Source organism: Melozone crissalis, unplaced genomic scaffold (assembly GCF_028551555.1).
Source record: "Melozone crissalis strain CALT ecotype California unplaced genomic scaffold, PUWL_Pcris_2 ptg000023l_1, whole genome shotgun sequence".
Classification (NCBI taxonomy): Eukaryota; Metazoa; Chordata; class Aves; order Passeriformes; family Passerellidae; genus Melozone; species Melozone crissalis.
Window position 1 is genome coordinate 34364103 of NW_026535801.1, and position 14676 is coordinate 34378778.

General features: G+C 39.3%; 1 protein-coding gene across 1 annotated transcript in view; it reads right to left on the reverse strand.

Moving 5' to 3' along the window:
• Positions 1 to 14676, reverse strand: part of NCKAP5 (NCK associated protein 5) — a 369194-nt gene that overhangs the window by 164350 nt on the left and 190168 nt on the right. The window contains exon 5 of the mRNA XM_054278273.1: positions 9797 to 9930. Within this exon, the coding sequence (XP_054134248.1) occupies positions 9797 to 9930 (134 nt within the window). The remainder of the gene's footprint in view (positions 1 to 9796; positions 9931 to 14676) is intronic.

Sequence of the window (14676 nt, forward strand, 5' to 3'; positions counted from 1 at the left end):
ATCCCTTATCTTCCTAGAAAGCAATTGAACTGGGATTCAATTATCATGGAACAGAATAAAGCAAAAGAAAAATCTTCTCTAAGTTAAAACATAAACTAAGAGTGTGTAACAACATCCTAAAGTGATTTCTACGATACTTGTTCTGAACTGGATTTTCAATTTCTCTCCTTTTGCAGCATATCCCTAATTATCTGGTTGTCACAAGAGGAGCTCATTGTTTGATGCAATACAATATTCTACTGACATCCTTTTGACAATGTTTTCAGGATAACCTATCTGTAGTTATTACACTGCATGATTAGAAGATGGATGTTTTCTGAAATACATATTTAATTAATGATACTTGACTGAAGGGTAGAGTAGTGCCCAATTGGTAAAATTTGAGATTATGGGGCGGGCACTACACACAGAATTAAAGCCACATTAAACTGAAACAATCATTCAAATCAATCTACATTTGCTCACAGTGTCTGCAAACTGAAACACACATTATGACCAAAGATAATCACATTATGATTTTTGGCAATGCTCTACAATAGAAGCTATCTGAAATAAAAGACAGTAATTGTTACTAAATTGTGACAGAATCCCTGTAGATTTAGGAGTTATAACAATATTAGTTATGTAAGTTCAGGATGATTAATGATACTGCAAAAATGATCAAGATTGCAGAAATTAACTCTTTTACAGGCAAAGCCCACAGTAATTACTCAGATGCCTTTCTGCCATAAGCCATATAAGACATACCTTACTCTCACTGTTACATTTTTGGTGCAATTATCTGGCACCTTTCAGGAGCTGGTGGGGATCCGGTCCACTAATTTTCCTTATTTGTTTGGATAGTTTGAATCATATCAGATGAGTTAAAACTGTTCAATTTGTCCTTCACTGTTTCATTCTAAAGAAGGGAAATGCCTGTTCCTTTCCAAGGGACATTCCCTCTACTAAGTGTAGATCTAAGTCTGGAAGAATCAGAAGAAAAACCTCACAGTTGTCCTTGCTGATACTGACGGACTAAAACCAAGCATCTTTTCTTTTTCAAGTCCCATTTTTTCCTCTGTGTGATATATGACAAGAAAATGAACAAGAAACATCCATGCAGCTGAAACAAACTCCTTACGCCTTCAGGAGATAAATCCCTGAGGACAGACTTGTAGAGAAACTATGTAAATGTAGTATCAGAGTAAGGCATGAACAATTAGAAGAACTAGGTCTATAAGCCAATAAAAATCAGGAAAAAATTCGATCCTGTTCTCAATGTTTATCACATACCCTGAGAAGCAAAACTCCACAAGAGTGTGCATCTCGTACAACAGCTTTTCAGCTTTAACTACAGTCACTGCAACCTTTAATAATGATATTTGAAATGTGTGGAGAGGCAAACAGACCCAAAATGTTTCGGTAAAAGAATAAGATTAAAACTAAATTTTTAAGTTGCCCTGTCCAAATTTGAGCACTTAAAAACAAATGAACTGCTGCACAACCTGTTACATTAGAACAATACTGTGGAATAATTACAAGTTCTAAGATAAAATTAAAATTACCATAATAATTCTCCTGTGAAACAATCCAATCTATGCAGACTACAAATTGCTACCAGGTTGAAAAAATGCATTACCACCTCAAGTCAGGCAGATAAATAATTCTATTTTCATTACTTAGTGGAGATACTTAAAAGGTTACACAGAGCAGGATGAAAAACTGATTATATTTGCAAATTATGTATCGGTCACATTCTAGGACCAGCTCTTTACCAGCATTAGAAAGCCAGCTATGCAAACTGTAGCAAAGATATGATTCCACAGAAGTTTCTTGCTGAGGAGAGCAGAAGTCTCAACCTACAGAGCCCACCTTTGGGTACAACAGGTGGTATCCAGACAGGGACATCTTTTGTGCCCATTTTTCTGTATTGTTCTTGTACCACTTCCTTTAGAGTACTTTTGTGAAATGCCTTTTCTCCTCCTTGCCTCATATATACCCCAAAACCTTGCTTTAAATCTAGACAAAACTAAGTATTCCTCTATTATTCTACTCAGAGAGACGACAGTCAGGATTTCAAGATCTTCTCCTCTTTCCCACAAATCTGCATCTTTCTACTATTTAAGGTACTAAACTCCCCAAAAGTACTTGGAACACTCTTTTCCTTCTGCCCTTAATGAGAGATGAATCATAGAATGGTTTGGGTTGGAAAGGACCTCAGAAATCATCTACTCCCAACTCCCCCACCATGGACAGGGATGCCACCCACTAGATCAGATTCACAGAGGTTACCCCAAAATCTTAAAAAGGATGAGCACTTTTCAGGATCAGATTTTTATCTGCTTGCAATTAAAATGGGAATGTAGGCTCCCTGGTTTAGTTTGATGTAAAACTGTAATGGTAAAACATAGACTCAGTCAACCAATGAACCTTTGAAGATTCCAATCATGTTCATAAAAGAGAAGTATAACTACGAAGATCATTTGACTTTATGTCAGCTTTTTAATCATATTATTCACTCATGGTTTAATTTGCTCTGTGCCTACCACCATCAATCTGAATGCACACCACTGCCCATTAATGTTACATTTACAGTTTACAAGTTTTATAGTACAGAAAAATTACTAATACAAGCCACCTCAAGCATCGAGCAGGAAAACAACCATAAAAACTGTGATCATGAACTCACATTTCTCTCTGATCCATTAGTAAAGAGGAACAGTCTATAATCCGCTAATTTCACATTGAGCACGGGTTTTCAATCATTTGACAAAAGAAACCACAAGTCTGAGAGGATCAGTGAACTAAAATGGGATGAATCCATGTTGTTTGGGTAGCAATTAAAGCTAATCATGAAATCAGAGGATCAGTCTAATTTACATTGATTTTAAATGTGTGTGTCTTTCTGACTCCCCAGGGCAAATACTCACTTGGAAGAAATCAAAGTGTGGACATCTCGTGTGTGACTTAGTGGAGCATAGGAAAGACCACAGGCTGTGCAATGGAGGTTTGAAACTGCCCCATAATTTCCATATCAGAAAGGGGTCATTAATAAAAAGTGCCATTGTACAACATGACAGGGTAGGACAAGAAGTCAAAGAGACATAGAATGACTGGGTTGATGTAAGAAAGTACTCTGCTGGACAATCCTGGATCACAAACCAGACTGATGCTTTTAAAAAAACAAACAGCCATTTATTTTAGCAGAGTCATCCATGACAGAGCCTAAGAGAACATATGTTCTTTGCTGGCCTTTTTCTCACCTGTTCTTACCTAGTTTAAATCTAATCAATTTAAGGCCTTTATCACCACACTGTCTGGGTATTTCCTCCATTTCCTCTTTAATATTCTTTGCTATACAGTTATTATGAAATGTAGATATTTTTCAAAAGACAAAGGTTCACAAACAGTCTAAAGTAGGCAACTTCCCATGCTCAGATTCAGAAAGATGGATCTGATTTTTACATGAATAAACTACACTTGAACACTTCTATTCCAATAACACAGGAAGCAGAATATCATTTCATGTCTGAGAAATCAGTAAAAGGCAATAGATGCAAACTTGCAGAAATATGAGCAGGATGCATCCTGTGAGCACACAGACAAGCCAGACACAGGATTTCCTGAGCACACAGATCACCATGCTTTTGCCTCTGGAAGATAAAATTACCAATTTCCCTGGCCCCATGCAAGAAGGTTTCAGCAGCTAAGGGCTGTCATGAAACACCACACATGATTTACCAGTGCACTGGGTACTGAAATAGGGCTGGCTCTTCATGTAGCCTCAGTGCCTTCAGAGTCCACAGAAAATGGAGAACTGCAGGTCCCTTCCTGTGCATCTTGAATAACACCTGGAGCAAAGCAATCCTTTGCTCTCTGAAAAGTCAATATACTTCATGCTATAAAATCTGCTATAATTTCTGGTCCTGGCAGGAGCTCTGTGTTTCAAGTTTATCCTGGTTCTTCAGTTGCTCTCTGCAGTCAATCTGAGCTCATTGCTTTTGTTCTTTCTCAGCTTCAGTATGAAAATATTATTTCAACCTGATGGCTTCTGATACAAAAATGAGAATTTTGTTTTTGAAGAAAACTGAGCCACCACACTCATTGAAGGTATTTTTCATGAGCATGTACTTTCAAAACCATCATATTCACACACTGAACTAAAGAGTGAAAAAAATGGGTCTAGCATCAAAAATGACAAAATTTTCATTTTACTTTTTGTTGGTAAAACAACAGGAAACCAGCAAATTTAGTACAAACCAGCCCAGAAACTGAGTGGGGTTAAACTCCATAAAAACTTCAGGCAATCTCCTCTTTGGGCTTGGTTTCACGAGTTTAGTAAAGCCATTCCTTTATTTTCTGTCAGGTGAAAACTATTCACACAAAAGCTCTTGGATCTTAAGAATGGTTCTTGACAGTTCTGAGTAACTGTTATAGATGAAATATGTACCTAAGTGTTGCAGATGCACATAAATTAAAATGTAATGTACTCACCCCAACAGTGTTAATCTAAAAGAAACTTCATTCTTTAACTCTACCAATTCTAATCAGAAGGTAAGATCAATACCCTAAGCAGTAGGTCAGAGCCCCAACAAAGCAGCACTCACACCATATCCTGAGGCTTGTAGAGCTCAGCAGCTTCCCCCACAACCCTGACACCCACCCTGCTGCTCAGGTGGAAGAGTCAAGAGGGAAGGAATGAAGTTGAGCCTGGGAAGGAGGCATGGGTGGGAACAAATGTTTTTAGTTTTGTCATTGTTTGTTGCTACCCTATACTATGTTGTTATTATATTTCTAGAGTCCCAGCTCTCGGCTGCCCTATCCTCTACCATGTCAGAGTCACCACTTGCTGTATTCATATTGTTGTTATCATATTTCTAGAGTCCCATACCTTCTGGCTGGTTTTCTCACAAGCAGCTCTTCACAGCAGTGATGTTCCTGCTTCTTCATCAGGGCTCCTCCAAGGCTCTCCCTGACCAGCCAGCCCACACCCTTTTATCCCAGTTATCTTCATTGGCCACAGCTGCCACCCAATTAAGGACATCACAGCTGCAGCCCATTTAGAACAACGAGGACTGGGGCAAGGCCACTTATACAACACATATATTTTACTAGGACTCCTACTGTAACACTACAGCTAATTAGAAATAAATTAAATTAGTATTTAACAAATCAAATCTTTCCCCTTCATGGTAACTGGTGAGTGAGCTCCTGTTCTTATTCCATGAGGGCTTTTTTTTGCTATTCTTTGCTCTCCCAGCCCTCTTGAAGACAGTGAGTGAGGGAGTGGCTGGGTGGGCACCTGGCAGCCCCTCAGGGCCAACCTTCCCCCTGTTTGACAGTGCCCATCCTGCAGCTGGCAGCAAGGCAGGAGAAGATGAACAGGAGAGACACCTCAGACATGGAGAACTCACTTGTGTGTCACACTCATTCACCACTTCTCCTCCTTGTGACATTTCATGCAGTGTCAGCTCATAAAATCCAGTGGTACCCAAACCCATAGGGCAGGATGACAAGGTCAGCCTTTGATACAGACTCCATCTCTGGGCCAACCTGTCTCCTACAACACCCCTACACATCATGCAGGGAGAATGACAGGAGGTCACTGCAGAGCTACACAAAGGAGAATTGCAGACAGCTTCCTCTGTAATCTCCCTCTGAGAAAAGGACAGAGCACCTTACTCACCCCTGCTATGACAGAATCAAAGGAATGCCATCCATAGCTGCCAGGAGAGCATTTTAATCTCCCCAGAAATTAGGTTAAAATGTTATTAATGGTTGACTTGAGGCAAAGTGACCAAACACAGGGCCAGCTGAGCTGGTGTGCACTTCCCAGAGATGGCCTCAGTTGGCTGTGGGTTAGCAGCCATGGCAGTGAGGTGAAAGCAGGTGTGACCTCCAGATTGAGCAGACCTTGGAAATTACAATGTTATGACTCCACATCAACATGCTGATGCAATGCATAAAAATCTCCTTATCACAGCTGCAAGGATAACAGTTATCATTCCCACTCACCTGTTGACAAGACAGAGTGGAGCCGGGGGAATTACAATAATTGGAAAATACATGAAGGATGTGCCTAAACCTACAACCAGACTGTTCTTTTATGCCAAGTGTTGTAGCAGTCATTTTTTCCCTTGTCAGAAGCAACAGGCTTAACCCTACAGTCAATACTAAAGGGAGAGGAATATACAGTTCAATGAGAATTGGACTCATCCCATTCACAGGGCCCTGGCAGATCAAAAAAGGACCATTTCCTACTTTTCCAATAACATCTAAAGGCCTGGGGCAATCTTCCAGTCACAGACATTGGTACCAGTAAACAACACAACTTTAACTGAAATAGTTTTTGAAATTTACCCAAAAGGGATTTTAAGATTTGATAATGGGGTCTTCAATTACTGTTTCCAGATATACTCTATAATAGTGTTTATTGAACTTGTTTCATTCAGACCAAAACAGTGATCAAAGTAACTTAAGTAAAGCTACTTTTACTGCTTTAACATTTAATCACAGTTTAGTCACCTGAACTGCATGCATTCCACAGACAACAAGTTCTATTGCTTACTGATGTACAGCAGGGAAATGCAATCAATTTATATTGTGTCTATTAGTGTGCTTTTTACAATGATACCATAAATCACACCTACTGCTGTGGGCAGAGCTGCTGCATTTCTGTTCCTACTGCTGCAGAAAAATGCTGAAAGCAGGAAAAGCACAGCTGAAACCAACAGCAAGGAGGTAAATGAGACAGTGTACAACAAAAATAGGAAACTCAGAGTCCATGGTACTGCCTTGGAAGAAATTGGGTTGATTTCTTTTTATAGGGGAGGTCTCTGTACATTTGAGAACTGTGCAGCTGTACAATGCCATGCCAAAAAGAGCCTTATGGAATTTAACAGCTGCAGCAAAGCAACAGATCTCAGGGGGTTTAAGAAAGAAAACATCAAGTATTTCAACTCAAGGTGAGATCATACTAAGGCAATGTAAAGATAACAGCATCCAACTACAGTGTAAAAACCCAAATTGAGTATTAAATATTTTTCCTGCAAGATTTCTCCACACCTCAAACATATTTCATCTCTAATAAAATTAAAACGCAGATTTAAAACTACATGGACACATGTTACAATTCTGGAAAAGAAACTTCAGTTTAAAAGCTCTTTCAGCAGGTACCACATATTTATCAAACTAACTACTGTGTCACATTAAGGCTCTGGCAGATTTATGCAGGTGTTAAGAAAGAGAACTTCGATTTATTTCAGACTACTAGGCTGAAATATTGCTTACTTGGTAACAACAGAAACTTCATTCAATAAGAAACCCCTCACCTTCTGAAGTTCTCCATCTCAAACCATATGCTTACATGACAGATTAAAGTTTCCCGACAATTTCATTTAGGAATAAGGAGCATTGCTCTCCTGATTATAAAGGTCAACTTACAGATTACCACCAACTATTATGTTTCATTCTTTCCAACATGCAAAGAAAATAATTTGAAATGTAAAGAAATATATGTAGAAATGTCTAGGTAAATCCTCTCAGTTCAGGAATTACACATACTTAAAAGATTTATGCTGTAGTATATGTTCTTACATTGATCTATCCACATGTGAAAGATAGAATGTTTGAGCCCAAAATATTATTCTGTAGTCATCTTCTTCACTTGGTTTTAACATTTCCTCCCATCATAATTTGTCTTGTCCTGTTTAATTGTGCTCAAATTAAGCAAAGGTTGCAAATCCCCAAACAATACAGAATCTTTAGGCAGCACGAGATTATCCAGCTTCCAGTTCCATTGTTTGTTCAAACAGGATAAGAAAAAATGCACTCATTTAAAGAGAAAGTCTGTTTGTGTAAGCAAATATCTTAATACTCTACTAAAAATCAACAAAAATAACCCTTAATATTCATCATTAAAAAATGATGTAAAATAAAACAAAATATTTAAGTGACATATTCTCTTCCTAGTATCTGGCCTACAGTAAAATAAAGCCACAGCCTGATGGGGCCAGCAGGAGTCTTCCTCACTGGAATAACATGGCTAACCAAGCTGCCATTAATGAAAAATGATATTTAAGTTTGCCTTCAAACAGTTTAGCCAATGTGCAGACAGCCTTAAAAAGAACATAATGCTGATTTAGAGGGCCTTCACCTTTATCTAAATCAGAGGGACAGACATAAAGAGACAAACAACTTTAATTCAGAGAACTTGTGTCCCTCTGCTTCTCAATAGACCCGAGCACGCTCAACTGCAAATAGAAGTGAAAGAAAAAGAATGGATTAATTTGAAGATAGTGGACTTCAGGGATCCTGACTAATAAAATAGTTTTTCTTTTCAGAAACATGGTAGAAATGAATCAGACTACAGCAGTTCCACAGGAATAATGAAGAGCTCTCTTGAAAAGATCTGAATATGCATCAGTCAAAATTTTATGAAGGTACTGGGAGCATCACTCTGGAGACTGGCTCCCCCTCACCTCTTCTTTTTTCTTAACCATGGCTCCATCACCTTCAAAGTTAATTTCACAGGTTTCTAGCTATTGCAGCAATAATACTGTTCTAAAATGAGGACCTCAGGAAATTCTTCCTTAAACAAAGATTAATATACTAGAGAGCAAAATATTCTAACCAGGAATACTCATGGGGTGGATTTATTTTGTGTATATTACTCCAGGAGTCTCATCAGAATAAGTAAAATTGAAACTGAGGCTCAATGAAGAGGAACAACAGAAAACTAAAAAAGAAATATCCTCAGCATTTTTAATGGAGATTTCAGAATTAACTGAACACTTAAGGATTTTTGAAATAGTTTTTTTGAATTCTGCAGAGAATTAATGCAAATTTTTCCAAACACAAAATAACAGAGGAGAACAAATTTTATTAATGCTATCAATAGTTTTTGCAATGTTGCCTAGAAACCCAGATTCAAATCAGAGGAGCAGCATGGCAAACACTGAGGAAATAAGGAAAAAAACACAGAAAATGCCCAAAGTAGAAAACTCTAAAACCCCCAAGAAACCTAAACAATAATAAAAAAAAACCCCCTCCAGGTTTTTTTCAACTTATTAAACTGAACTTGAGCTTTTAACAATTCAGTGCTAAGGGAAGAAGTCAATATTCAGCCTTGATGGAAAATACACATGAAATTCCATTGTCTCTTGATTTTTTGGATTGTTTTGTTTCTGTGCACATGACAAAAACAATGAAAAAAATCTGTTTGCTGTACAAGATTTCATCATGCATCATGACAACAACAAATAACTCAAATCCTTACTATTATCATACGAATGGTTTGTGTTAATCTCTGTTCTAAGCTGGTTCTCTTGTAAATGGAGCTCTGCTCTAGCCCAGAGCTTTGGCCCAGGAAATGCAGGAAAAGATGTGAAGCAGGTCCAAGCAGGATGAGCTTGCCCAAAGGCTTCTCTTTTTCTTTCCTTCTTTATTCAGATTGATCAAACCCATTCTTGCTTACAAGACAAACTGACTTACCCGTGGCATGCACTTCTTGAGAAGTGAACACCTACACTTAGAAAATTATTGGGAATTCTAGCAAACACAAAATCCCTTAAAATGAAAATTTGCACCACCCCATAAAATGAGGGCATAAACCTTTTAAGTATCCCAACAATCATACAGCCAAGAGCCTGTGGTGTTTATGGAATTTCCGAGGGAGAGCAGGTTTTGCCTTAGATTAGATCCATTTGAGTTATCAACAGGTCTGGACAAAGGAAGTTTCTGCCATAGAAAAGCAGAAACCACCTGCACCAAAGGATGTTTCTGCCATCTTTTGGGCGCAGTTTATGGTGGTACATACCTGGAAAACTGCTCCTGCAGCCCCCGCATCTGGGCTCTGCTCCGCTCCGACTCCAGCGTCACCTCCCGCAGCCTTTTCTCGCTCTCGAGTCTCAAATGTCTTTCTTCCTCCAACTCATGTATCAGCTTCTCACGCTGAAATGCCATAAAAAATTATTCATTAATTTTACACAAACTACACTTTTAGTAAAAAAATTAGATTTAATTTGGGAAAAATCATCATAAAATCAAAACAATCACCCGATGAATCCAGTGCCATCTTTATCGCACAGCAATGTTACAGAGGGAAGAATTTTTTCAGAATATCCCACCAAACTGAGCTACCCTTCCTCAGCTCACTCATGGATGCCAGGAAATGGAAAAACAAACAACCACCCTCTCCTTCAAAGTGCTTCTCCTTTACCTCTATTCAAAATAAATACAAAAAATTATATTTGAGATCTGTGACCCATCTTTCTTGAAGGCAGACATGGGAAAAATGAAACAAATCAAGAGTCAACTTGTCACCCATCCCTGAATGTTTCCACCTCACAAGGAGAAAATTCTACAGCCACTGCTTTTCTTGTTTTGGCTGGGAGGAGGATCCCTATCAGCAGAACAGAGTTTATTTGAATTTACTTAGTGAAATATTGTGATAATGAATAAGTTTTTTAAATCTGAGTATAAAATAAAGCAATACAAGAGCAATAAAAGTGTCATTAATGTTACTAACAGCTCTCAAAGGCAAGTAGGACATGGGTTTTGCTAATTCTTAAAGCATAGGACCCAAAAACCCAATTCACACCATCCTAAATCTATATATGTCATGGCCTAACCCTTTAAAAAACAAACAAACCAGCAACAACCATTAAAATAACACCAAAAAACAACAACAACAAAAAAACACAAACACAAAAAACCCAAAAAAATCATATAAAGGGTACCTAAAGATTTTAAAATCTTATTTCAATAGTGGCTAAATATGATTTAAGAGGAACAGAAAAATTAACCTAAAATTATTAAAATGTTACCGCAATTTAAAAAAATGTATTTACAGACTTTTCCATGTGACCCCTGTAAAATGGAAATGAAGCGAAATTAAATTTCCTCCTTGTGAATTTAAATTGAGAAACCAAATCAATAAAACCCCCAAGGATTTCACGTAGCTCTAAATTATTCTCTGTCAGTGATGGGGTTCCCATGCCTAGGAACATCTTAGGTCACTGTAAAGCTACAGTGGGTTCCCCACCCATCTGCTTTGTGCCTATGGTGCAGGGAGATTTGCAGCCTGTCAGACAGCCTGATGTAACTCCATGTCTGACCTAAATTTTCATGGCATACCTGCAAAAATGTATATAAAAATTATCCATACAGTTTCATTAGTAAATAACAGAGGTAACTTAGAGATAAGCCATTAAATGAGAGAGACAGGCTATTTGTACAAATCTCACAGCTATAAATCTTACTGGATAATAATTTACAATAGCAGTAACCAGGAGACCAAAAATATGAACATTGCCAAGTGGAAAACGGATCTTAAAGACAGTGATAAATAAGCAGATGCCACAAAGGGAGGCTGCAAAGGTTTAAATGAAATATCTATATGCTTGTGAAAAAATAGGGGGAATTACTCAGAGAACAGAGTGGTTCTGTCTGGTTGGCCATATGTAATGCCTGGAAAATGCAAAACTGCACAAGAAGAAACAAATTACTGGCAAATAAATACATTGTTCTAACTGAATTAGCTAATCACTGTCCTTAGTGTTACATAGCCATGTCCTGCCAGGTGCTGAGTAATCCTCACTTTCTGCAGAGAGTTCAGCACCAGGCAGAAGACAGTACTTGGCTCACAGAGGATAACTCAGGTTAATGATATGGGAGGAATATTCACAGCAGTCAGTATTACTCCAGCTTAGATCCCATCAGTGCCAACTTCAAAATGATCCTGCTCCAGGAGCTCTTGCTGAATGCTGTCAGCATCTTCTCTTGCAGGGAAGTTTCACTGCTGCTAAAGGGGCATCTAGGACCACCCAAGTCAGTCGGTAACAAGGAAAATGACATGAAACAAATCTATAACTACCACCTAGGACTTAAGAAAAGCTTTCAGAAGATACTGAAATTGTGCTTAAAACCAAATATGTAGCTGCTCCTTCAGGAACTAAGAAGCCACCTTGGAGGAAACTCTGGTGCTACTATGAACATGTGAGTGGCCAAGCTGACCCAAGGCTGTGCCTGAGAAACCTGACACAGTAATGCTAAACTACAGCAGTGGACTGCAAACCAGAGATTCAGCCATGCCTTCAAGCTTAGTCAGCATCACAACAGCCACAATGATCTTATTCTGATACAGCAATGTCACAGCACAGGCCACAGCCAAGACAGCCACAATACACAGTTTCAGAAGGCTTTAAGCATTCACCCAAACAGAATAACACCATACCACATCAGAAAGTTTCAAGCATCTGCCCTTCTTGTTCTTTAGCCCAACCTTTCATACCCCTCCTGTTGATGCACTGCACCTGTGTGCCCTCTGTTCCCTCTGGTGGTTGGTCAGTGCCCCTGGGCACTCCATGGGTCATTGCTGTCAGTGCTGTTCTGCTGCATCTCACAGCTGTAAAACCATGTTTTACATGGTTTACAGATGAGGCTGGGCGAGCCCCACTCCCAATTACCACAAAGTGTGTACCTACACAGCAGCTACCTCTGCATGTCTGCTACGCTGACCATGCTCTGGTCCCCAAATGAATCTTCCCACATGATGTACAAAGCCAGATCTCCACAGGCAGGACAGACAAAAAGCGATACTCTAAAAAGCAGATGAGTCTCCTGCTCTCCTGTCCTGCAGAAGGTCTGTGCTGTACCTACAGCCACGCTCCTGCTCATCACAAACCCTCACCTTCTGGAAGAGAACTGCATGGACAGCACAGATTCACAAACCCAAATTTCTCCCTACAGGTCAAAGAGCTGTACAAGCTATTTCTAAGTTTCATTTACCTCTTGCTGATAGGTTAGAGAATGCTGTTGCTGCCATTTACTGCTATTCACGTGGGGAAGGCTGAGTGATAACACACATCCTACACAGAGAGATCAGCAAATCCACATGGGGACTTTTTTCTTAAGAAGAAAGAACTTAGGAATTACCTTAAGAAAAGCACTCTTAAACGAGCAACACATGTGAATTACAAGAACAATAACATTTCAGGAATGAAATCCCTAAACATTAGGAAATTCTGAAATGAGTCCAGTTCCAATTCAGCCACCTCATGGGCAAGAATTACAACACATTATTAGTTACATGAGCACGTACTGTTGCTCTACACAACTCCTGCTCCTTTCAGGCTTAGGATGAACAACAAACCATTCACAAGGCTACGAGACCCAGAAACAACAGCACTGACCTTATGGCCCTGAAACTCTGAGTTCTCTTCCTAGCTACCAAAACCCTCCTGCATGAATGGGGCCAAGACTTGCCCACAGGACATCTGCACAGCAACAACACCATCAGCCCTCACTGCCAGGATTCTTCACAGGAATTTATTGGCAACCCTGCAGCGCTTCTGCCATTTCTTGCAGGCAGAAAGCAGATCTGCTTTCAGCCAGATCACAGACAGTAAATACTGTGAAGTGGGGAGAAAAAGGTGCAAGAGACCACCCACACTTGGGAAGTTTTCAGTCTGCAGGATACAAAACACTGAAGTATATACTACACACAGAAAGTAGCTCCCAGCAGTAGTGACCTTATCCACCAGAAAAGAGAACTAGATTTTTATTCAAACTCAGAAAATCCATAATGAAGTGTCAGAAGAGAGAAGTGAGCCTAACATACAGAAAGGCCAGGATTAAAAAGAGATTTTTTAGATTTTTTTTTTGTCTCCTGGAAGAAGAAAAAATATCCCTGAACTTTGCAGGAATTTTGCGCTGACATAATGAACTTTATAGGCTCCTATGTGCTAACCCCTCTTTATTCCTGTGCAAAAAAAAAAGGTGTGTGAGAAGAAATAAACAGAACTGGGTAAAGGTTTTATAGTGAATATAAGTTTAATGGAAAGAAATAGAATTAGAATGCTATGTGAAGAAAAGGTTGAATAAAAAAGTGTCATGTGAAATGCTTCAGTTCGTTTTAACACTAGAAAAATCATTGCCATCTTCCAATGAAGTTATGTATTCCCACTTGCCTATTCCTCTTTAATTGCAGATTCTTCTCTCCACAAGCTCTGCTCAAAGTATTTTTCCCTGCTTCCCCTCCTTGCCTTCTGCAGCACAGCTGTACCCTTCCCTTCTTAGAAGCATAACCTTTACTTGATTCTTGCTTCCCCTTTTCAGCCTCCCCAGAGAGCCTGACTTTCATCACACCACCCAGACAAATTCCTGATAACTTTCCAAACAGGCAAAAAATTCATGTGAACAAACTGGAGTGAAAGACAGTGTTAGCAAACTCCACTGATACTTTCCTGCAAGTACCGGAATATTTTAACAGGGAACAAAGTTTCAGGGGCTGCTCATTATGCTCCTGAGCCAGAGCCTGCACTTCAGCAAGCTCCTTCTTGTGTAGCTGTGGAAATGTTCGTGTCAAAATGTTTCATTCCTCACCCAGGCAGGGACACGCACCTCATGTTAAGTCATCTTCTAAAAGTTAAGGAAGGAATCCAATCTGAGCTACTCGCGATCAAAACAAAACGCACGGGAACTATTTATAACTAGATTGGAAGGAATGCATGTGTTTGACAGAAAAATGTGATTTGTTCCTCTGCACTCCATGAAGAGACCAAGAGGCACCATTGATTCTCAGAGTTACTGGTTAATAGCTGTGCTCACAGTCTAAGGACTAACCCTGTGCAGCCACACAAGGGTCTGCCAAGAGGAGCTCAACCATTTGTGTCTCCCTTAATTACCTTGGGAAGT